Consider the following 21,184-nt stretch of genomic DNA (forward strand, 5'->3'; position numbering starts at 1 on the left):
CCCAGCACCCCAGCAACCCTGGGTGACCTTTTTTCGTCGCCTCGTGATCTCACTGAAGTATCCAGGGGCTGTTTCTGGTCGGGGTAATCTCCGGCCAGCTGACTCCTCATTCACCAACACCCCGTGCTGGAGACTAGGTGTTCCTTTGGCCTCAACGCCGCACTATGAGGCCGGTTACTGAGGGCGGGCCTGGCCTTCGAATGTCGAAGGTCACTAAGTGACCTCTTGAACAGGGCTCATTCTTATTTGAGTGTAGAGCGGTACCGCTCTCTTCTCTCTCCGGGAATTCCATCGCTCCAACCCGCCGCCTCCTCCGGGAGCTCAGCCGGCTTCGCAACCGCCCCACCTCAGCTTTCCCGCCCTCTGCGCCTGCACGCACCGCCCGCCGCAGCGGCCCGGGGCGCGGAGGAATCCGCAGGCTCTGGCGGACGGCCCACCGCCTTGCTCTCATTGGATAGCTTCGTCTTTTCTCCGCCCCAAAATTTATGCTTCCTCAATAATTGGACCTGAGCGTTGTCCATCCCAACCCTCAGGCACCGCCCACTTACCTTCCGCGAGCCCCTCGCCTCTCGGCTTTCTCTTCTATCGAGTTCGCTCTTCACGGTTCCCCTGTCTAGGGGCGATTGGGTGCACCTGGCGGGGCCCGCGCGTCACAGGGACTGGCCCGTCCTCCAGCTCCAACCCCACCCACTGGGCCCCTCCTCTCTACTTCCCAGGCCCCGCACTTTCCCATGGAGCTCCCCCAACCTTGCCTCCGCCCCTCCCTCCAGCCACCGCTCAGACGCCTTGGGCGCTCTGGCCGAGCGGACGGCACCCTGGGGGGATGCGCTCCATGAAGGCTCTGCAGAAAGCGCTGAGCGGGGCCGGCAGTCACTGCCGGCGGGGAGGCTGGGGTCACCTGAGCCGGAGCCCTCTCCTTGGCGGGGGCGTCCGGCACCAACTCAGTGAGGCCGCTGCGCAGGGCCGGGAGACGCCGCACAGCCACCAGCTGCAGTTCCTGGATCAGTAAGGCTCGCGGGGCTGGGGTAGGGACAGGCTCGCTCCCACCCCCACTGTCGTTCTCACCAGCTTCCGAGTCCCCTACTCCCAGGAGCACGTCGCAACTCCCTTCTCCTCTCCTCGCTTACTGGCCTGCAATGCCCTTTCCTTTAGATTTGGGGCTTTGGGTCTGCCGTGCTCGAGCGGTAACGTGCCGTCCGCCCGGGAGGGCGTTTGGGCAGGTCGGTGTTCGGGATGGTGCCTGTCCAAGGTGCGTACTTAACTGGGAACGCAGGTGGGCGCGGAGTGTTGCTAGATGCACGTGTCTGAGTGCAGGGCGGTGTGTGCACCGCCCATCCTCACCCTCCTCTCCTCCCTGGTCCTCGTATGTATTTTAGAAGATGCGTGGGTATGGAACATCCTGCCTAGTCCTAGTGTACTAGGGTCTATCTATTTCGGCGTGTAATGTGTGATGCATTATTGGTGCGCAGGTACATGCCTGTGTCGTTTGCGAATGACTTGGGGTGTATGCGTTATCAGGGCTCCCTAATCTGTAGAATAAGGGTGGTGATCCGACTGGTTGTTGAATGAGGAAAATATAATAGGGGGGAAAATCACAAGACTCTGATCTCCCAGACCAGAGCCAGTCAGAGCCCTTATAGTGCTGCTCAGGCTCCCTGATTTAAAGGGTTGGCTTCCCTGGGGTTCTTACTCTGCCCAAGAGGCTGCACCTCTCTCCCCTACCACCCAGGAATACTTGGTCTCTTCGAGGTGCAGACAGAGCTGAGCAGGAAATTTTGTCCTCCCCAGAAGCCGACATAGACACCGTCAAAGTAGCCCCTGCTCTAATATAGTAGGAACAGGAAATGGATCACCTCCTCTGTCATTGGTATCTGTTGATGACATTCAGAAAGACATAATTAAGGTAGCCAGACAGACACAGCACTACCTTACCACCACTGGAGTCCTTGTCCTGACAGGTAACAGATCAATAAGGTATTATTTATTTGTAATTAATAATAATTGTTATTATGCTGCACCTTTCCATCAGCCTCTTCTCAAGGAGACACAGACATTTAAACTCAAAAAAAAAAAAAAAAAAAAGGCCTCTCTCCTGTTCTACTCTCCACTCCAACTTTTCCCAAATAATCACCTTGAGAGAAATGGTAGGATAGAGCAAAGGTTTAACCTCCCTCACCCTTACACATTCTGTGGGATGGGGAGCAAGAGATGTCCCTGGTTCCTCCACACACACACACTTCCTTATCAAGTGGAGTCAGGTGATGGAAGTGTTTTCAGGGACCTTGATCCTCCTGCCTATTGTGCCTGTGCTCCCAGGGACTTCTTGGTAAAGACCTTGGACTGATATTCCCTTGGGCAGAAGGAATTGAGAGCACTGGAGGGGGATGGGCTCTGGGAGTGTGACATCATGAGGAGGAGGTGTTCTTGGTGGAGAAGGAGGGCAGTAAGGAGGAAATGCTCTATTATTTAGGTTATTGTTTTTTTTAATATTTAGTTTTATTCTGTTTCTGATTATGAAAAACAAGGTAAATAAAGTATCAAGAATATAAAAAATCCCACTACTAGAGGTAACCAGTTAATATGATTTATATCTATATATATCCTATATATGTATATAAAATTTAACAAAAATAGGATCATAGTATTCTTTCTTTTTTTGGAAGCCTATCTTTTCCATTTGTGAACAGCTTTTAATATCATTGAATGTGTGCATGCATGATGGTGTCATCCTAATGGCTGCCATTTTGCCATTTTAAGATTCCATTGTATGAAGTATCAATTTATTTAACCAGTCTTCAATTAGGTTACTATATATTCTTATGCACTTGTTCAATTATTTCTTAGAGTAAATTTCTAGAAAGTTTTGCTCCCCAAGAAATCTTTCATTGATATGTTGATACCTTCTAGAGATATTTTTGCATATATCAGCAAATACATGTTGCTATTACATCCCTTTTTTATACAAATATTATCATACTTTATACATTGTTCTGCAGCTTGTTTCCCACCCCCCAACATTATATTGCAGATCAATCCATATCTGGATCGAAAGGTATACAGTTTTTTTTAAGGCTTGCAGTACATTCAGTGGCGAGGCATTATTTCCTGTCTTCCTTCATCTTCCAGGCGCAGAGACCTGCCCTCAAGTGTTCCTACATACTTTTCTTCTTGCGTTATTCCTCAGATAGCTTTTTCCTCCCTTCTGTCATGACATGGATCCTTTTCTCTAAAGCACTAGCCTCACTGTGACAACTGGATTTCTTCAGAAAAGGAAAACGCCCCCCTTTCCTGGTATTCCTCCTGGCCCAAAACATACAGATGTCTAGTCTATGCCAAGCTTCTTTAGAGACTTTTTATTTTTTAATGCATTGTTTCAATAGATAATATACTCATAGTCTATATATCACATTCAGTAGATAAAATATACATGGTTTAACATTCAAAGTATGCAAGAGGGGAGGGTATAGCTCAAGTGGTAGAGCACATGCTTAGCATGCATGAGGTTCTGGGTTCAATCCCCAATAACTCCTCTTTAAAAAAAAATAAGCCTAATTATCCCCCACCAAAAATTGACCAAAGTATATAAAAATATATATAGTGAGAAGTATCCCTCCCACTCCTCTTGCCCAGCACCTGCTTCCTGTCCCTAGAGGGAGACAAATCAGTCTTATCTGTCTCTTATACATTCTTCCAGAAATATTTTTTACCTGAGAAAGCAAACATATATTTTTCCCTTTTAAGCATAAAAATTACCATACTATAAACACTGTCCACAGCTTGCTTCTTTTAGCTAATACTACATCTTAAAGATCATTACCTGTCAATCTTTAAAGCATGCTCTCATTTCTTTTTTTAACATTGCATAATATTCCATCATACGAATATACCTAATTTACCTAACTAGTTCCCTGTTGATGCACATTTAGGTTGCTTCCAGTGTTACTACTACTAACAGTGCAGTGAATAACTGAATGTTACCTTGTAGGTATGTGAACACACTTATATGATAAATATCTGGAAGTCAAATTGTTGGGACTAAGGATTTTGAAGGGTCTTAATCTCAAATAGTTGTCATACTTGGAAGGATTTGATAAAGTAATTCCTCTAAATCTGTTAACATATTAATAGGAGAACTCTTGAAGACCAAGAAGTCCTTAGTATGTGGTTTTTTAGGTGCTAAAAGCCAATAAGAGATACTCTGGGGAAAAGGAACTTTGTAGAAAGGCAACTTGGTAATTCTTTATAGAAGATCCACTATGTGCGAGGGACTTTGCTCAATGCTAGGAAGACAAAGATACATGAAACACAAAGACGTAACAGTGAAGCAGAGGAGACTGTCTTCTGTCAAGAAGACAGTATGTTGTGTCATACCAGCAGCATAAGCAAAATCTGGAGGTTTGGGAAAGCCTTTACGGAATTAGTAACATTTGATCTGGGATCTTGAAGGATGAGCAGGACTGTGCAGGTGAAGGAGAAAAAGGTCTTTCCATGTGGAAGCTTCAGCATAAGCAAAAGCCAGGAAGCCTGGCAATGCCTGGCCCATTTGGGGAGCCAACTTCTACCTGGCATAACTAGAGTATGGAGGCATGGTGGAGAATAGGAAAGGAATGTTGGCAGGTTTTAAGGATCCTTAAATGCTATACCAAGAAGTAAGGACTTATTTTGAAGGCACTGGGGAACTAGCAAAGGTTTTTGAGTAGAGAGATGATACTTGGGTTTTAGAAAGATAACTGGCACATTGTAGAATATGGGTTGCAAGTCAAGATACTGTAATAGCAGTTAGGTAACAGACGAAAAGGAGCTAACGGTAAAGAAGCATGATTTACTGAGCACCTACTTTGTGAAAGTTTTTCATAAAATGTCATTTAAATTAAGCCTCACATCACCCATGTGAAGCAGACTTTACTACCCTTATTTTACAGATACTTCAGCACTATTAAATAACCTGACACATTAAGATCACACATCTATTAAGGGGCAAACTGGTTCTTTCTATTACACCATGTTGGCACAGGGGAAGAGAAGAAAAGAGGTGGATTCGAGAGACATTATGGAGATAGATTTATCTGATGTTGGTTATACGTATAAGGTATGGGAATTATCCAAATGATTCCACGTTTCCAGCTTGGCCCCTGGGTGAGTGGTAATGCTATTAAACGGGAAACACAAGAGAAGGAGCAGACAGAAGGAGGTAAGATGACCTCAGGCTTGGACATGTTGAGTTTGCAGTGCCTATGGGACATCTAGAGATGGAAGCATCTAGAAGGCAAGTAGAAATAAATGCCTGAAGTTTAGGAACAAAAGAAAGCTAGAGAGTAAGATTTAAGACTTCTCAGGACAGATGTGAAGGTTGGAATTACAGGGATAGATCAGATGGTTCAGGGAGGAGGCGTAGACTGAGGACACCTACCTACTGATAAGCCCATGTTCAAGGAAGAGGACTAGTTCTCAGTTCTCAGGTTCCTTTCCTCCTTCCCTGTTTCTGCCCCCAAACAGTGATTCTTCAGAGAGTGGTATGCTGTCCCGCCTGGGTGATCTGCTCTTCTACACTATTGCTGAGGGACAGGAACGAATCCCTATCCACAAGTTCACCACTGTGAGTTCCTCTCTACTTGCTCAGAACGCTAATCCCTTAGGATCTCTGGAGACTGGGAAAGGGAAGCTAGACCAGAGCAGGGCAGCTAACGGGTTGCTTCATGAAGAACAGCAAATGATAACACATGCCTAGGCTGATGAGGCAAGCCCATCCCTGCCCCACGTGGGATGGCTCAACCCTGTGACTCAACCCTCCTTCTTGGTTTGCAACTTTGACCCAGGGGGTTCAGAAACTAGCTGTCTTGATGAAAAAGGGCAGGAAACCCCTATTGGCCCTCAGAGCTGTTACATTCCCTCCTTTCTTAGTCTGCAAACCCATTGTTCCACCTGTTGTAGTAGTTGGGAAAGATGACTGGGATTGGATTCTTGTCCTTGTAGCTGACCTTACCAAGCTTCTTTCCCCTGAAGGCACTGAAGGCCACTGGACTGCAGACGTCGGATCCCCGGCTCCGGGACTGCATGAGCCAGATGCGCCACATGGTTCGAGAGTCCAGCAGTGGTGGCCTCTTGGACCGAGATCTCTTCCGAAAGTGAGGGCCCCAGAAACAAAGGCACCACTCTCAAAACCGTTCTGTGGACTTAGACTCTAAAAGCAGGGAGGGATCGTGGGGATTGGATAATTTAACCCCTTATTTCATTTTATTACTTATTTATTACACAAATAATATATGAATATGCATATACTCCTTATAAAAGTTTAAATAATAGAGAAATACATGTCCTCCTTTCCCTCTCTCCCTAGTCCCAGCCCCCTTTCCCAGAAGTAAACATTGTTAATAGATTAGTGGGTATCTTCTAGAGAATGTCCTATGCATTTACATACACATAGGAATAGATGTAAGTATACATTAGATGTAAGTATAATTTAGGATTTTTTAAATATAAAAATGACCTACTGTACATATTATTCAGGTATTATTTTTTGTCCTATTCCAAGACACTGTGTCTTGGGGTATCTTTCCATGTCACTACAACCCCTCATTTTAGAGACAAAGAAACTTAAGACCCAGAAAGATCAAGTGATGGGCCAGAGGTCACACAGCTGGTGGCCCCAAATCTGATGACCACTCACACCTTCTTTATTCCCAACTTCCATGGCTCCAGAGTGAGTCACAGCTGCATCTCTCCAGCCCCCTAACCCAATCGTGTCTGGGATCCAGGTGTGTGAGCAGCAACATTGTGCTCCTGACCCAGGCATTCCGAAAGAAGTTTGTCATTCCTGATTTTGAGGAGTTCACGAGCCATGTGGACCGCATCTTTGAAGATGCCAAAGAGCTCACTGGAGGCAAAGTGAGGGCCAGGGGACTGAGGGAGGGGCAAGGGCTCTGGGCCAGGTACACCTTGCTTCTCGGAGATTTCCTGGGGCTGGGAATCCAATGGATGTGAGATGAGAAGCAGGACCTCCAACAATGGGGATGAGGGCTTTATGTATTTTATGTGTCTAGAGCAGGTGAGGGAATCTGAAGTTTTTATTGAGACAACTGATACAAGGATTCAGTAGAACTTTGAGACCCATGGGGTAATTGAGCCTCAGAACAGAAAAGGGAAGCTGACTTCAGAATTCTCTTTGTACCTTTCATAGGCTTTACTGCCATCTCTGTAGGAGTGGGGTTACAGAAGATAAGGCCTTCTAGGACTTAAGGCTTGGATGTCTCTAAGAACAACAGGAAGGAGGGAACTCTGTTGTCCTGCAGAAGACAGAATATTAGTTTTTATCTAAAAGATTCTCCTGAGCCTGATCCTCAGCACTGTTCCCTCCCTCCACATCCATATCTCCATTCTGTCTATTTCTCTCCCTACTTGTACCCAGGTGGCGGCCTACATCCCTCAGCTGGCCAAGTCAAATCCAGACCTGTGGGGCGTCTCTCTGTGCACTGTGGATGGTCAGCGGTGAGATGCTGGGTGAGGAAGGGGAGGCAGGGCCCAGGTGCAGAGCACAGTCTGACCCCTTCCATGGCACCTGTCTGCCTCTAGGCACTCCGTGGGCCACACAAAGATCCCCTTCTGCCTGCAGTCCTGTGTGAAGCCTCTCACCTATGCCATCTCCGTAAGTACCCTGGGCACAGACTACGTGCACAAGTTTGTGGGCAAGGAGCCCAGCGGCCTGCGCTACAACAAGCTCTCCCTCAACGAGGAAGGTGAGTGCTCGCAGAGCCCAGACCAGACTCACGGACAGACGCCCTCTTCTTACCCCACCCTGCCCCCCAGCCTTTTTCGTGTGTTTGTTTCTCTGCCCTCCCCATCAGCTCTGTCATTCCATCCTCCCCAGCAAAGAAATCTTTCCCGTCTACCTTGCAGAGTGGGCAGGCTGTAAAGGAGGTTTTGCTCAGTGGCTGATAAGACTCTGGGGGGTTTGTATTTCCCCAGGGATCCCCCATAACCCCATGGTCAATGCTGGTGCCATTGTTGTGAGCTCCCTGATCAAGGTCAGTGCTTCCAGAAGGTACTGTTCTCTGAACCCCCTCTTTGCTATATCCCTCATGTCTGCCCATCTCTCTCGGCAGATTGTTCTGAGGGTGCCCAGGAGGTAGTGAGGGCACAGCAGGGACCCACAAATTATGCTGAGGTTGTTAGTAAAAGGAACTGTACCCCTGCTCCCTCCCATGAGTCTGGAGCCCAGAACTTCCTGGCCTTTAGGGAAGCGAGCAGGTCCTGACCTCTGCCTGGGACCAAGGGCCAAATGCCAGACACAGGGGGAGGACAGCTCTATTAGGTACCGATTGGCCACTTCTGGGTGTGGAACACATGGAAAGAAGGGTGAATGGCCAGACAGGGTAACTATTCACGTCACCTGGAACTGTGAGCTGGCCTTGAGCAAGGATGTCAGGCCAGCCTGTCAGCTGTAGGTCTCCCAGGGCTTGAGCAAGAACCTGAGAGCAGTGTGGGCAGCAACACCCCAGAGCCAATCACAGCCCCTCCTGGGGAAGGTGGTGTTAGGAACCCTCCCCACAAGGGACTCAGGTGTCAGAGTCCCTGTGGTGTCAACACTATAGCTGACATGTACCGGAAGCAACTGGGGAGTAGGGAAGAGCAGGCTCAGGCTCCCCTCTGGCTCTGGGATAGCTCTGTCTACAGCCCCGTATCTGGGACCTGCCTCATCCCATTCCCATCGAAACAGGCCCTACTGACTTGACTCTCAGCTAAAATCTTTAGCTTTATTTCAGTGGTCAGTATAATTGCACAGTATACTGTATGCAACACATACCCTCCTCTCATTCCCATCACTCATGCTAGTCTTGGAGACAGCTATGGGAATCAGGGATAGGACAGAGTAAGGCTCCAGCCTGGGGTGTAAGGAATGGGGATGGGAGTCAGGGATACGGGTGGGGCTTGGGGACAGGACTGGAATTAGGCAAGTGAAAGTGGAAGTCAGGGATGAGGACTGGCATTGAGAATGGGAATAGGAGTGAGACTCAGGGGTGGGTGAGACTCACAGATGGGATGAGCTTATCTATACTCATTAATTGATAATAAAATCTAAGTGGTTTAGTTTTGAAGATCACTAGGTATGCAAAGATATTTAAAAAAAAAAAAGTCTCAGCTGTGAAAAAAAAATCATTGTAAAATGCAACACATGCCCAAACACTTTAACTCCACAAGGTCCTTCTAACTGACTCTGCCACCTCCTAGGCCTAGAATACTGATATCTCTTTCTCTGTCTCTGCAGATGGACTGTAACAAAGCAGAGAAGTTTGATTTTGTAAGTTCCCTTGCTGCTCAGCCCCTGGCTGTCTTTCTCCATGGCATGTTATCCACTCCAGCTGCCCCAGTGCCTGGCTCTAACCCCACTTTGATGGTGCACCAGCCCACACCAGAAGCCTTATTTCTAGAGGTGTGGGAGCCTGCTGGCTTCAGAGAGGAAAGCCTCCTGAAGTCCTTGCTGGGATCAGGACTGAGGAGTTCAGAAGGGTTAGTCAGCCTGTATGTGTTTAGGAGGGGTCCTCACGCACGAGGTGCCTCCCATGCCCCTTTTTCTCTTCCAGGTTTTGCAATATCTGAACAAAATGGCTGGGAATGAATACATGGGTTTCAGCAATGCCACGTAAGGCCCTGTTCACAGGATCGGCTGAATGCACCTTGGGGCGTGTGTGTGTGTATGTGGAGAATGGAGGAGGAGGAGGTGGACGATAGAGGAAGTCTTAGGAGGAAAAATTCCCAGGGGAATTTTGGCCTCCCAGCTTCCTCTGAGCCCCTTCATTGACATTTGTCTACTTTGTAAAAAGAATTTGTTCCATTTCTATTTAGTACTTAATGAGAGAGATGGTGTAAGAGTTTGCACTGGGCCCTTTCTTAACCAAGCCTCTCAAAGCCAAAAACCTCACGTTTTCCTAGACTAGGTGACTAGACTATTTTGGGTTTGGTTTTGTTTTTCACACTTTACAATAAAGCTGGGCCCAGTGCTTGCTCGGGTTCAGAAGTCTCCTCCAGCATCACCGTGACAATTTATAAAGGGGCCGATTTAGTTTGACATGTGTGATCTAGTCCCTCTCAGGGAAGATATTTCCCCCCTTCTCCTCACACTCACCTCTCAAATGTCAATTACTAAACCGGGTGTTTGCTTCAGATTCCAGTCAGAGAAGGAAACAGGGGATCGGAATTATGCCATCGGCTATTATCTAAAGGAAAAGAAGGTAACTGGGAGAGGCCGGTAGAGAAAGTACCCTGGAGATCCTGCGGCTGGTGGAGGGCAGTTGGGTGTGGGGACTTTGGCTGAAATCCTGACACTGTGACAGGGACTGCTGATGGCCTGGAGAGAAACGCTCTCCCCTCTTCTTCCTTGCAGTGCTTTCCTAAAGGGGTGGACATGATGGCTGCCCTCGATCTCTACTTCCAGGTAAGCAAGCGCTGCTGTTTAGCCCAGGGTCAAGGGAACAGGACAGACTGCCCTCTTGCTCCGACCCACGAGAGGGATGCTTGTCTCCCATGGTCTGGTGTCCTTCAGAAACGCCAGGGGAACTTGTCGAAGGATTAGGGTGCCAAGAACATTGCTCTGCCCGCAAGAGCACAGCGTTCACGCCCACACCACACCCTCACCTGCACCTTGTCTCCACAGCTGTGCTCCGTGGAGGTGACCTGTGAATCAGGCAGTGTCATGGCAGCCACCCTGGCCAACGGCGGGATCTGCCCCATCACAGGCGAGAGCGTGCTGAGCGCTGAAGCAGTGCGCAACACCCTCAGCCTCATGCACTCCTGCGGCATGTACGACTTCTCGGGCCAGTTTGCCTTCCACGTGAGTGCTTCTGGCCCTGCCATCCGTTTGCAACGAGCCCAGAGCCCAGAGCCAAGAGAGGACACTGTCTCTGAAGTGGGAGAGGTGGAAGCTTGTTCCTGCCTCTCATGCACTTACTTCCAGCCAGGCAATTAGGGGAGTTTGTCAAACACACTAAGTCCCCAAACACGTAAACACATGACAGTGCAGCTTCAGAACCACTCCTCTGTGCCCTTCACTGGGCTGACGAGTCTCCTCCAGGTCTCATCCAGGATGTCACTGCCAAAGAGAGGTCTTTTTGGTCTTCCTCTCTCCCCCTCCCACATCATTCTCAGTCACAGCACCTTGCTTTTTTTATGACGTGTTATTATCAGTTGTGATTATTCCTGTTTGTTTCCCTGTTGATTGTCTATCTCCTACCAGCAGAACGTAAGTTAACAGGGCCTCTCCTAGGGCTTGCACAGCGTCAGGCACATAGTAGATAATACATACTTCCTTACTGAGTTATAAATTCAAGAGGGGGCAGGGAAGGATAGGAGTAAGAAAAACTAATCAACAAACCCAGAGGTTGAGAAGGGTGTGGCCTTGCCCACACAGTTATTTGGGACAGACTGCCTTGTTAACCTGGACGTGGGGCACCTCTAGCTCATCCTGTGTCACCTCTGTCCCCAAGGTGGGTCTGCCAGCCAAGTCAGCGGTGTCAGGAGCCATCCTCCTGGTGGTGCCCAATGTCATGGGAATGATGTGTCTGTCACCTCCACTGGACAAGCTGGGGAACAGCTATAGGGGCGTCAGCTTCTGCCAGGTGAGTCACTTTGCATACAGTATTTAACATTTTTGAATGAGTAAATCAATTTTGAGTTCCTCCTGGGAGCAAGGAGGAAGTAAACAATCTCTATGGCTTATAATTCTAGAAGTTGGTGTCTCTCTTCAATTTCCACAACTATGACAACCTGAAGCACTGTGCTCGGAAGTTAGACCCACGGCGTGAAGGGGGAGAAGTTCGGGTAAGGAAAACCCCAGGTGGCCTGCAAGACTATTTCAGGATAGAACATGCAGTAACACTTCAGGAAAACCCTTGGCTAAGCGTCCGTGGAGGGGGGTGACGGGGCAGAGCTGGGCATGGGTGGATTAAAAGTCACAGTTAACCTCAGGTAGGTATGATATGTTTTCCAGAACAAGACTGTGGTGAACCTGTTATTTGCTGCCTCTAGTGGAGATGTCTCAGCTCTTCGAAGGTACTTCTACTGTGACCAAATAGACCCAATAAAATACTCCTGGTCAGAGATCTCATTAGCAGTCAACAAAGCAAAATTGTTAAGTGTTTCAGCTTTAGAGTCAGAGTTGACAGAGTTGACATTTAAATGAGGTGCTTTTTTTTTTTAAGTACAATCACTGCCATGTGGTAAGAGCTTAATTAATGGTAACCATTGTTATGATTAACCTGGGTGTTGAAAGCAGAGTCCTAGAAGGGAGGTAGGACTACCTGCCTCAAATGGATCACCAACATCAACAAGTATGTCCCGGACACCTACCACAGGTAGGCAGTGATGTTTCTGGAACCACCACACTCCCACCTCTCTGACATAGGAGAACAGTCTCATCTGGGTAGAGAACATAGATTGTACAGGGTCTACAGATGTTAGCATAAGCTCTGTTTTACTTTTGCTGGAACCCATTCAGTCTGACCCCATTTCAGGAAGGATACCAGTGATTCTCGGCTGCTCAGGGTAACTCCAGCTACTTTGCACTTCCCCCAGGTTTGCCTTGTCAGCCATGGACATGGAACAGAAAGACTATGACTCCCGCACAGCTCTGCATGTTGCTGCAGCTGAAGGTATGTGAGGGTTAAATAAGAGGGGAAGCAGATCTTAAAGCCCATCTTTTCTACCAAGAGTACCCCACCTCACGTGGGCCCTCAAGGTTCCAAGGGCAGCAACTAGTTTTGTCCAGATACCCTTCAGTTGTAGGCTGACTACTGTTGGGTGCCGCAAGAGCGAAAATGGGAGGCCTTTCTCCCTCCCCTCTTAGTTCGGACTCCAGCCACCAAGGGTCTACACTGATGTTAACACCGAAAGAATCAGGATCTATACCCTCTCATTTTCCTTCTGCCCATATTCTTAGGACACACTGAAGTCGTTAAATTCCTGATTGAGGCTTGCAAAGTGAATCCTTTTGTTAAGGACAGGTGAGTAGGATTAAGCTAAAAGGCGGGGATGGGAGGTGGGCAGCAGCTTCCCCACCACTGCGCTCCAGCCACCACAGTTATGTATATAACCGGGGCACTCTCGATATCTTCTTTGCCTAATCATGGTCTTTGTTCCTCCTCTTAGGTGGGGCAACATCCCCCTGGATGATGCTGTGCAGTTCAACCACCTGGAGGTGGTGAAACTGCTCCAAGATTACCAGGACTCATACACACCATCTGAGACTCAGGCTGAAGCAGCAGCTGAGGTCCTGTCCAAAGAGAACTTAGAGAGCATGGTGTGAGCATGGGGCATGCGCAGTCCCTGTGTAAGAAAAAGCACGAGCTGGCCACACACTTTAACATGTAACCACTGGACATGCTATGGAGAGCCACACTGTTTCAGTGTGGACCAAGACTTAGGCCAGTGCTTTCTGTGAGAGTCAAAATACCCCGTTCCCTTAGCAGACAGAGTACAGAGAAGTGCCTTGATGGACACCGGCAGTAGAGCTATCCATGGAGTTTGGGGGCTTCTTCAAGGGACAGCCTGATGGCTTAGGCCACTCAAAATCATCCCAGGTCTTCACCTAGGTCCCCTCTTCCTCTCCTTGAAGAAACCATTATGAGAGAGACTCTGGTGAAGGGGCTCTAGATACCAAGCACGCGCATACATCCACAGAGGAAGTGGGGAGCTATGTACCGGGCTTCAGTTGTCTGGAAAGATCTGCCACCCACGTTGGCCAGGACGTGCTGCTGCTACTGCTAACAGCAATTTCATAGACAGAAAAAGTATTTTGTGCTCAAATAAACTTTAATTACACAAATTATTTTTACTGGACCCAGTCCTTCTCTTTCTCCCCTAGCAGCATCTAGCTGCATCACCATCATAAAGGGAGAATAAGATGGAACCACAGAGTCAGACAGAGCCCAAGCAACACATATTTCACACACATACTCACTCACCCCACTAGGTTTTCCTCAGCTACCAATACTGCTTTAGGTTACGTGTATTCTGACAGGGGAGGCAAATGGGTCTGAGCAGGTCTCAAAATGGACTGTGTAAGACCTCAGGCCTCCCTCCTCCTTCTAGAAGTCACAACTGTAGCAAAAATGAAGATGGAACTTCCCAAGAATAAAGTTTCTAACACCAATTCCCTCAGTAAGCCCCAAATGTCTCTTCCCCTTTGGTCATGGTTGTAACTGGGTCCAATGAGTCCAACAGATTGACCAGGTGTCAGAGGTGTGCAGATTAAGGCAGATGAGCTCAGGTTTAGGAGAGCTGCAGCTGTATGGGACTGAGTCTGTAACACTAAGGTATTGGGGAAGGATGGCTGTTACTCTGATAGTCAGCAAAACACTTCCTGAGGGAGCCAGAGCCCAGACTGTAAATGCTGTACAGAAAGGGCCAAATCATTCACTGCACCACTCCTCCAGCCAGAGGTAGAAAAGATTTACTCTGGAGAGATTCGGTAGAGTCCCCAAAACAAACAAGTTACATGTGGGCAAAAGGAGGGAGAGGTAGCACAGTGAAGAATAAATTCAAACATAGCTGGAAATTAAGCCCCCAGGACTGAATACAGTCTGTGAAAGACCAGGGTACAGGGAGGCAGAGAGACTGAAGGAAGCAAGTCAGAGAAAGTACATTCATGACAGCCTAGGAAACTAGCAGTAGTGTGGGGGTGGAGAGAGGGTGGCTGTATGCCTAGCTTTCACAGGGTAAGGGAGTGGAAGATGACTAAGATATTGCACAGAAGACCCGACACTGAATTGTGGGAGCTAGCGGTTGCTTGGGGAACAGTTAAAAGGTTTCGGACACTTAGAGCGGAAGACTGGCCAAGAGCATGATTAGGTACTTCAGCAATGGACATACTAGAGGCCTTCAGGCACCTCAAGCCCTGAGTGGGTCAGCAGCTCTCCATCCCAAAGGGCAAAGGCAGGCACCACTGGACCCCGGAAATCTGTCTGTAGTGTGTGGACCACAGCAACCCGGCTCACATCCACCAGGCTCAGCTTCTGGGCCTCATACTCCAGCAGCAGCCCCACCTTCTCTGGCTGCCCAATGCCCTCAATAGGGGCTTTCTCTTTGGCGAACATGGTGTGCCACTTGCGCTGGGCATAGGTGAACACCCAGGAACGATCGTCAACACCAATGCAGCTATCCCGGGACATGTCCACATCTGCCACTCCTATTCGGAATTGCTGGGAGCGCTTCACTGTCACCTCCCAGTAGTGCCTGCCACTGGTGACCGCTGTGTCTGCCAGCACCACTGCCCACTCCCGGAATCGCTCCACATTCAGGGCCAATTTTGTGGGCTCCAATCCCACCATGCCATATTTGACACCTGTGTCACCTCTGAAGAGTACCAGGCTGCTGTGAGCGGTCTTTTCTTCCAGTTTGAAACTGATGCCTGCGGGCAAAGCAAAGAGACGGGATAATGACGTGGGCTGAATCTCCGGAAATAGGGACAAATACATATCCCGATGTGAAACATTCACTCATGAGATTACAAGGAAACACGGGAAAGTGAGAATGTCAAGCCGGCGAGAGTGGGAGCGCTTCAGTATGCACAGCCCAAGGAGCCGAAAAGCTCGGACTGGGGAAGCCCTGGTATTTAAAGAAACCAGAGAGTGTCCTAGGTTTGGAATCTTAAGACCAACGCCGATGGGGGAAGGAGAATGAGTCGAAGGGGCTGGAGTTGTTTCTCCGAGCGGACTCCAGCCAGAATAACAGACGGGAACTATTTTGAAAGCAAAAGAGATTAAAAGGATCTAATCCTACCTCTGCGGGCTTCCGCGGCGGCAACTCCCAATCGTTTGGCTCCCCAGCGGCACACGCACAGCGAGCGTGCAAAGGGCAGCGCCATCTTGCAGCACGGATGAACAGGGCCCGCCCCCCGGCCGAGACCCCGCCGTCTGCCCGCCTGCTCCCCTCACACGTGGTGCGCAAGAGGCTGCCGCGCAGTGTGATGACGTGAGGGAGCAGCACCCCCGCAGGGAGCCGCCATTTTCGTGAATTCTGTTCTGACTCCACCCGCAGTTGACAATTTATTCAATTTTTGTGCAAAGAGGAATGCTGCCCACATTTTAACTAAATAGGACGTTTAAAGAGATGGTGTAGCAAGACAGTTGAAAGTATAGATTTGAGTTAAATAATAATTGGATTCGAACCCTGCACCTCTGTGTGACTTTGGGCAAAATCAGTTCTCTGAGGCTGCGTGTTCTCATTTGTAAAACAGAAAAATGTCTAGCGGTCAGACTTAAGTAAAAGTTAAACGAGAGAATAACCCGAATACATAGGCAGTTAGCAACCACTGGGTAAATGGCAGTTCTAATAAATATTAAAATGCGCAAATACTATAAATGTTTGTTTTCTGTTTTCAGGGCCAGCAATGGAAGGTTTGACTCAATATTTGGTTTTCTCAGTTTACTCTCCAAATAACACTATTTTGGTTCAGTTCAGAATGGAACAGTTATGAGGTGGGTGGTTATGGAGGGCCTACATTTTTAACATTTTGATTTGCTTGAGGCTCTGTATCCTTGCTTTCTAAGTTTTTCAAACTATCCACTTCTCAAGGCTCTGCTGGCCAGCCCAGTATCAGCATCCCCTCTCCGTCCTCCCCTCCCTCGAAAAAGTGATCTCAGGACTTTAATAGCCTAAAATATTAACCAAAAATTCTTCCCTTACTGGAGAACTCCAACCACTGGTCCTGTGGAGATGTCCCTAGTTAAGGCCACTGTCATCCTTGACCTGAATTGGGGCTTTCCTGTTTTAAATGTGGTAATGTGGTCACTTCTACAATGGACACCCAACTTCCATTTGTCTGCTTTAAATCCAATGTCCACACTACAGTCAGAGTGATATTTTTAAAATCACAAATCTGATCATGCCACTCCTCTACTTAAATCTTTTAATGTGCCTAGAATATGTATATATGCATATATGTAGGTATCACTGAATCATTTTGCTTTACATCTGAAACTAACACAACATTGTAAATCAACTATACTTAAATTAAAATTTTTTTTAATCTTTTAATGTACCTGCATCAAATTCCCTTGCATTGTCATAAGACTACATAATATGACTGCTGCCTACCATCTTCATTCTTTCTCACAAAACACAGCCCCTCTTTCAAAGTGGGAGGAGATAGATGAGAATATTGGCAGCTGCATTATGATGCACTACATGCTATGACTGAAGTGATGACAGGATACTCAGGAAGCAAAGGAGAATCCTCTGATTGAGTACTATATGAGGGAGTGTTAGAGACTTCCCAGATGCCATAGCTATGGCTTGCAAAGTGAAAATGGTTAAGTAGATGAGGGAACCCCAGTTTGCTCAAGATCTTGGCCAATGTCTTCTCCTTGAATATACGTATTTTCTCTTGACTATCCCATTTACACTGGTGGAGTCCACAATCACCTATTGGAGAAGAATTCTCAAAATCTCTACCCCGTATTTCTTTCCTGAGTTCCAGATCTGTATATCCAACAGCCTAGTGACATTTCTACCTGGATGTACCCCAGTCACCTCAAATGTAACATATCTAAAGCTAATTTTGCCTTCTTACACAAACTTCCTCCTCCTGCGCCTACATTACCTGACTTGAACTGCAACACATAACTAGACATTTGCCCAGCCAGGAACTTGGAAGTCCCTGACTTCTTTGTCTCCCTCACTACACGTATGTGATTGTCATTAAACCCCTATCACATTATTTCTCCCTTGGACTGCTGCATTGGCCTTCTAACTGGTCTCCCATTCTCCCCAGTGCTGCTGAGGGAACACTTAAAGAGGCAACATTTAAAGAGGCAACTATCTCACCCACTAAGTTGTGAATTCTCAAGAATGGGGATAAAGTACATTGTCCTCTGTGCTTCAGGGCCTCGGTGTTCCCCTTAGTACAGAGTAAGTGTTCACTGCTTTTGAATGACTAATGAGTGAGTAAAAAGGGAGTTTTATACCATCATTCTGGGCATGCAATGGCTCATTCCTTCCACCAGGAGTCAGCCTGTCCCAGCCTTTTCATCCCACTTAGTATGTGAGAAGAGAGGTTTCTACTCTTTTCAAGCCTAGGAGCAAAGTCATGAAGGCGACGTTTCCTTCAGAAAAGTCCAGCTTTGTCGGTACTTTGCATTTTGGTAGTAATGAGAGAAAAGTTTCAGGTTTATGCTTCTGTAGGGTTTCTCCTTAGGTTCCACCTTGGTCCTGAGAGCTGGAACAATCACTGGTTCCAGCTTTTACAGACTGAATATCCATCTGATAAGTCAATCTTCATTCTGATGATTTATCTGCCTCGCTGCTAGTGAACAAGTAATTAACTCTTAACATTTCCAGGCATAGTAATTAGGAAATTATAGAATTTTACTTGACAGACAAAAGAGGAAAAGACATTAAAGGTATAGGGAACAGCTTAGGCTAAAGCACTGGGTTATGAAACAGAGTGGGTGTTTCCGGAACAACAAGAAGCATAATATTGCCAGAGTCTCATGCTAAAGAGATAAGGAGAGCAATTGGAAAAGCTGAGGCTGGATTATGAAGAGTTGTGTATCCCATGGTAAGAATGTCTTTCAGGCATTCAGGAGCTATTGAAGGGAATACAGAGAAATGACAAATTACAGGTACTTTTATAAAGATAAAGCTGGCAGCAACATAGAGAATGAATTGGAGGGGATGAAACTAGAAACAGGGTCAAGCAGCTTCCGAGGCCACTAGAGTTCTCACATGAGACATGGTGTGGGCTCAGCTATCTAAGAGGTAGAATTGATGGAACTTTGGTGACTGGTTAGATGGGAGTGAGAGGAAGCTGGAAGGAAAGTTGATTCATAGGTTTCTCACTTAATGAGGGGATACAGAAGAAAAAGCATATTTGGATGGGGAAAGATAATTAGTACAGTTTTGGACAGGCTGAAGTTGAAGTCTATGGAACATTCAGGCGAAAATGTTCTATAGATACATGGATAAAAATTTCAAGGGAGAGGTAGATGTAGGTGAAGTTATCCAAGGAGAGGGTGTAAACTAGAGTAAGTAGGGAATAAACTGAAGGTGCAATCCTAGGGAATATCAGTATCTGAGATAACACATATCAGGTGCTTAGAACAGGACCTGACCCATAGGGAGCACTGGTCTGCTGGCTTGGGGTTGTATCTGACTCCACAGGAAAGAAAGTGGAGAAGGAGGCTAGGACAGGATGGGCCAGTCTATTTACTCTGTTTCTTGGATTAGCCCATTTCTACCATGTGGGGGCCTGGATCTGATCCAAGTGCTAACTGGAGCCCTTAACTATGAGTGGGAGAGGGATGATGCACTCAGAGCTTGGTGATTGTTCTGGACTTTGCCAGGAGTCAGCAGTCAGCAAAGCATAACCAGAGAAAGGGAGAGAAGGGGGGCCCTCAGGAGCTAGCCAAAGGGGCTGCTAGGCTAGCTTGTGCTATGCTGGGGCCTTTGTCCTACTGAAACTGTCCACACAATGGAGCTGGGTTACATGCTGACCTAGCATTCTGGGTACGGGGCTGGGATAGAGGTTCCACGTGGTGAAAACAGAGATGGATGGTCACCCAGCCCCTCAGGACCATGTTGCTATTCAACCACATTGTAATTTCTATAGAGGGTGTTCAATACTTAATAATCATAAATTATGTTTATGTCTGATTAATTCATGAATCCGTTCATTTACATGTTGATTTAAGGCAGCTAACTTAACATGTGTGTATTGCTAGGGCATATTATCTCATCTGATCCTCGTACAATCCTGTACGATCAGCAAGAGAGCTATTTTCATGGAACTCAAATCTGAGGTATTCTTTAGGTCCTAGTGCTATGGGCTGGCTAGGGAATAGCTTCAGAAAGGTAGTGAGCTGGTCCTGGACACCCTCACAAATGGCTGTACTATTTGGGACCCACTGTGGAGAAATGAAGCAAGATGAAGAGCTCTGCCTAAAGATTCCCTAAGCTTTGTAGACTCACTTGCTCCCTAGTATTATGGATTATGCTTCCTAATGGCACCTCTCTGGGACACAGAGGGGGCCTTCTCTATTGAAGGGGGTAGTAAACGTAGGATCACTAGCCCCAGGAATATAAATAGGTTGAAATGTTGATGGTTAGTAAACCAAGAGAACACTCAAGTGTAGAGATAGATGAGACTCCAGGATGACCGCTACTACAAGCCATTAAGACTTATGATAAATTTGTAACTACCCCAAGTTTGTTATTTTACAGATCCCTTTTCTCCATTTCCATAGTTCCTAGTGGAAAAAAAAACTTCAAAAATTTCTGTATGTTTACTTAAGGCCAGAGGAGAGAAAGGTGGAGAATCTAAAACTAAACTTTGTTGGCAACCTCTGAAAAGAACCCCCAAGTACAAGAACGGAGTCAAGTGATAGCAAAAAAAAAAAAAAAAAAAAGTGAACAAACTAGTCAGAAAAGACAAAGATGAAATGGGGTGTGTTCTGGGTGATCCCAGGAGTGCTGACCTCAGGAATCCCCTGCACTCCCAGGCAATTCCTCAAAGGCACTTTCCTTTGCCAGTTCCAGGGGTCCAGATGCCAGTTCGGCACTGGTACCTTCCCGCTGGTTGACTCAGTTTCTGGTGAGGGATGGGAATGACCTTACCTTGCCTTCCCTGGAATTCTTCTCATTATCTTCCAGATAGATCCTCACTTTGGCTTTCCTCTTTACCTCTCTGGCTCCTGAAACCCAGGTTCATAAAAGATGATTAGGAAGTGAAAGAATGAGTCTCTCCCTTCACTGTGAGCACCTCTGGTTGACAGAAGATGTTATAAGCTCCTTCTCCTCATTCAGCAGGCCTGGGGCCAAAGGGCTAAAGAGGGAGAGAAAAGGGACACAGCTGGAGAGAGTGGATACCTAGGTGTGAGGATGTGTGAGTACAAATGTCCAGGGCTCCCTTGAGGAGAGCACTGCCTAGGGGACGGGGTGGCAGGTTGAGGAATGAGGCTCCTCTACTGGCTGAAGGAAGGAGACGAGGGTTGTTCCCTGACACAAGAGTGTAGCTCTCATCTCTGGCTGCCTCTTTCTCTAGGGTAGGTGCCTGAAACACTTGCTCCTCACCTCCCAACCCCACTCACCTAGACCTGATCTGGGAGATGAGAGTCCTGCAGAGAGGGACTTTTATCTATAGACTCCACCCTTCTCCCACTGAAGCCAAGCCCTTTCCCCTTCTCCACTGTTGAATCCC

The 21,184-nt window shown here is 47.3% G+C and overlaps 2 protein-coding genes across 4 annotated transcripts; one reads left to right on the top strand and one right to left on the bottom strand.

The window, feature by feature from the left end:
• Window positions 1-234: 234 nt before the first annotated feature.
• GLS2 (glutaminase 2) lies at window positions 235-13,813 on the top strand. 3 transcript variants are annotated; one of them, XM_014555187.2, is made up of 19 exons: window positions 865-1,005; window positions 1,153-1,249; window positions 5,497-5,596; window positions 6,004-6,125; window positions 6,756-6,885; window positions 7,406-7,485; window positions 7,570-7,733; window positions 7,963-8,021; window positions 9,263-9,295; window positions 9,579-9,637; window positions 10,160-10,226; window positions 10,379-10,429; window positions 10,649-10,825; window positions 11,478-11,609; window positions 11,719-11,811; window positions 11,981-12,042; window positions 12,565-12,641; window positions 12,929-12,992; window positions 13,138-13,294. In XM_014555187.2, the coding sequence occupies exons 3-19, from the start codon at window positions 5,516-5,518 to the stop codon at window positions 13,292-13,294; spliced, it is 1,608 nt and encodes a 535-aa protein (XP_014410673.1). In that variant the 5' UTR covers window positions 865-1,005; window positions 1,153-1,249; window positions 5,497-5,515. The 3 variants fall into 3 exon arrangements, with proteins under 3 accessions (XP_014410671.2, XP_014410673.1, XP_032348956.1); XM_014555185.2 differs by lacking the exon at window positions 1,153-1,249 and having other exon boundaries at window positions 235-1,005; window positions 13,138-13,813; XM_032493065.1 differs by lacking the exon at window positions 1,153-1,249 and having other exon boundaries at window positions 897-1,025.
• Window positions 13,782-15,907, bottom strand: SPRYD4 (SPRY domain containing 4). The gene is made up of 2 exons (XM_006179854.2): window positions 15,769-15,907; window positions 13,782-15,397 (listed from the first exon to the last, which is right to left on the bottom strand). The coding sequence occupies exons 1-2, from the start codon at window positions 15,851-15,853 to the stop codon at window positions 14,859-14,861; spliced, it is 624 nt and encodes a 207-aa protein (XP_006179916.2). The 5' UTR covers window positions 15,854-15,907; the 3' UTR covers window positions 13,782-14,858.
• Between the last annotated feature and the right edge of the window lie 5,277 nt (window positions 15,908-21,184).

The sequence above is a fragment of the Camelus ferus genome, chromosome 12 (assembly GCF_009834535.1).
Source record: "Camelus ferus isolate YT-003-E chromosome 12, BCGSAC_Cfer_1.0, whole genome shotgun sequence".
Classification (NCBI taxonomy): Eukaryota; Metazoa; Chordata; class Mammalia; order Artiodactyla; family Camelidae; genus Camelus; species Camelus ferus.

Excerpts from the sequence above, each read along its gene's own strand:
- GLS2 (XM_014555185.2), top strand. The coding sequence starts at position 824 with ATGCGCTCCATGAAGGCTCTGCAGAAAGCGCTGAGCGGGGCCGGCAGT. Across the intron at positions 6,126-6,755 it reads GACCGAGATCTCTTCCGAAA|GTGTGTGAGCAGCAACATTG; the intron begins GTGAGGGCCCCA and ends TCTGGGATCCAG. Across the intron at positions 10,826-11,477 it reads CGGGCCAGTTTGCCTTCCAC|GTGGGTCTGCCAGCCAAGTC; the intron begins GTGAGTGCTTCT and ends TCTGTCCCCAAG.
- SPRYD4 (XM_006179854.2), bottom strand. The coding sequence starts at position 15,853 with ATGGCGCTGCCCTTTGCACGCTCGCTGTGCGTGTGCCGCTGGGGAGCC. Across the intron at positions 15,398-15,768 it reads CGCCGCGGAAGCCCGCAGAG|GCATCAGTTTCAAACTGGAA; the intron begins GTAGGATTAGAT and ends CTTTGCCCGCAG.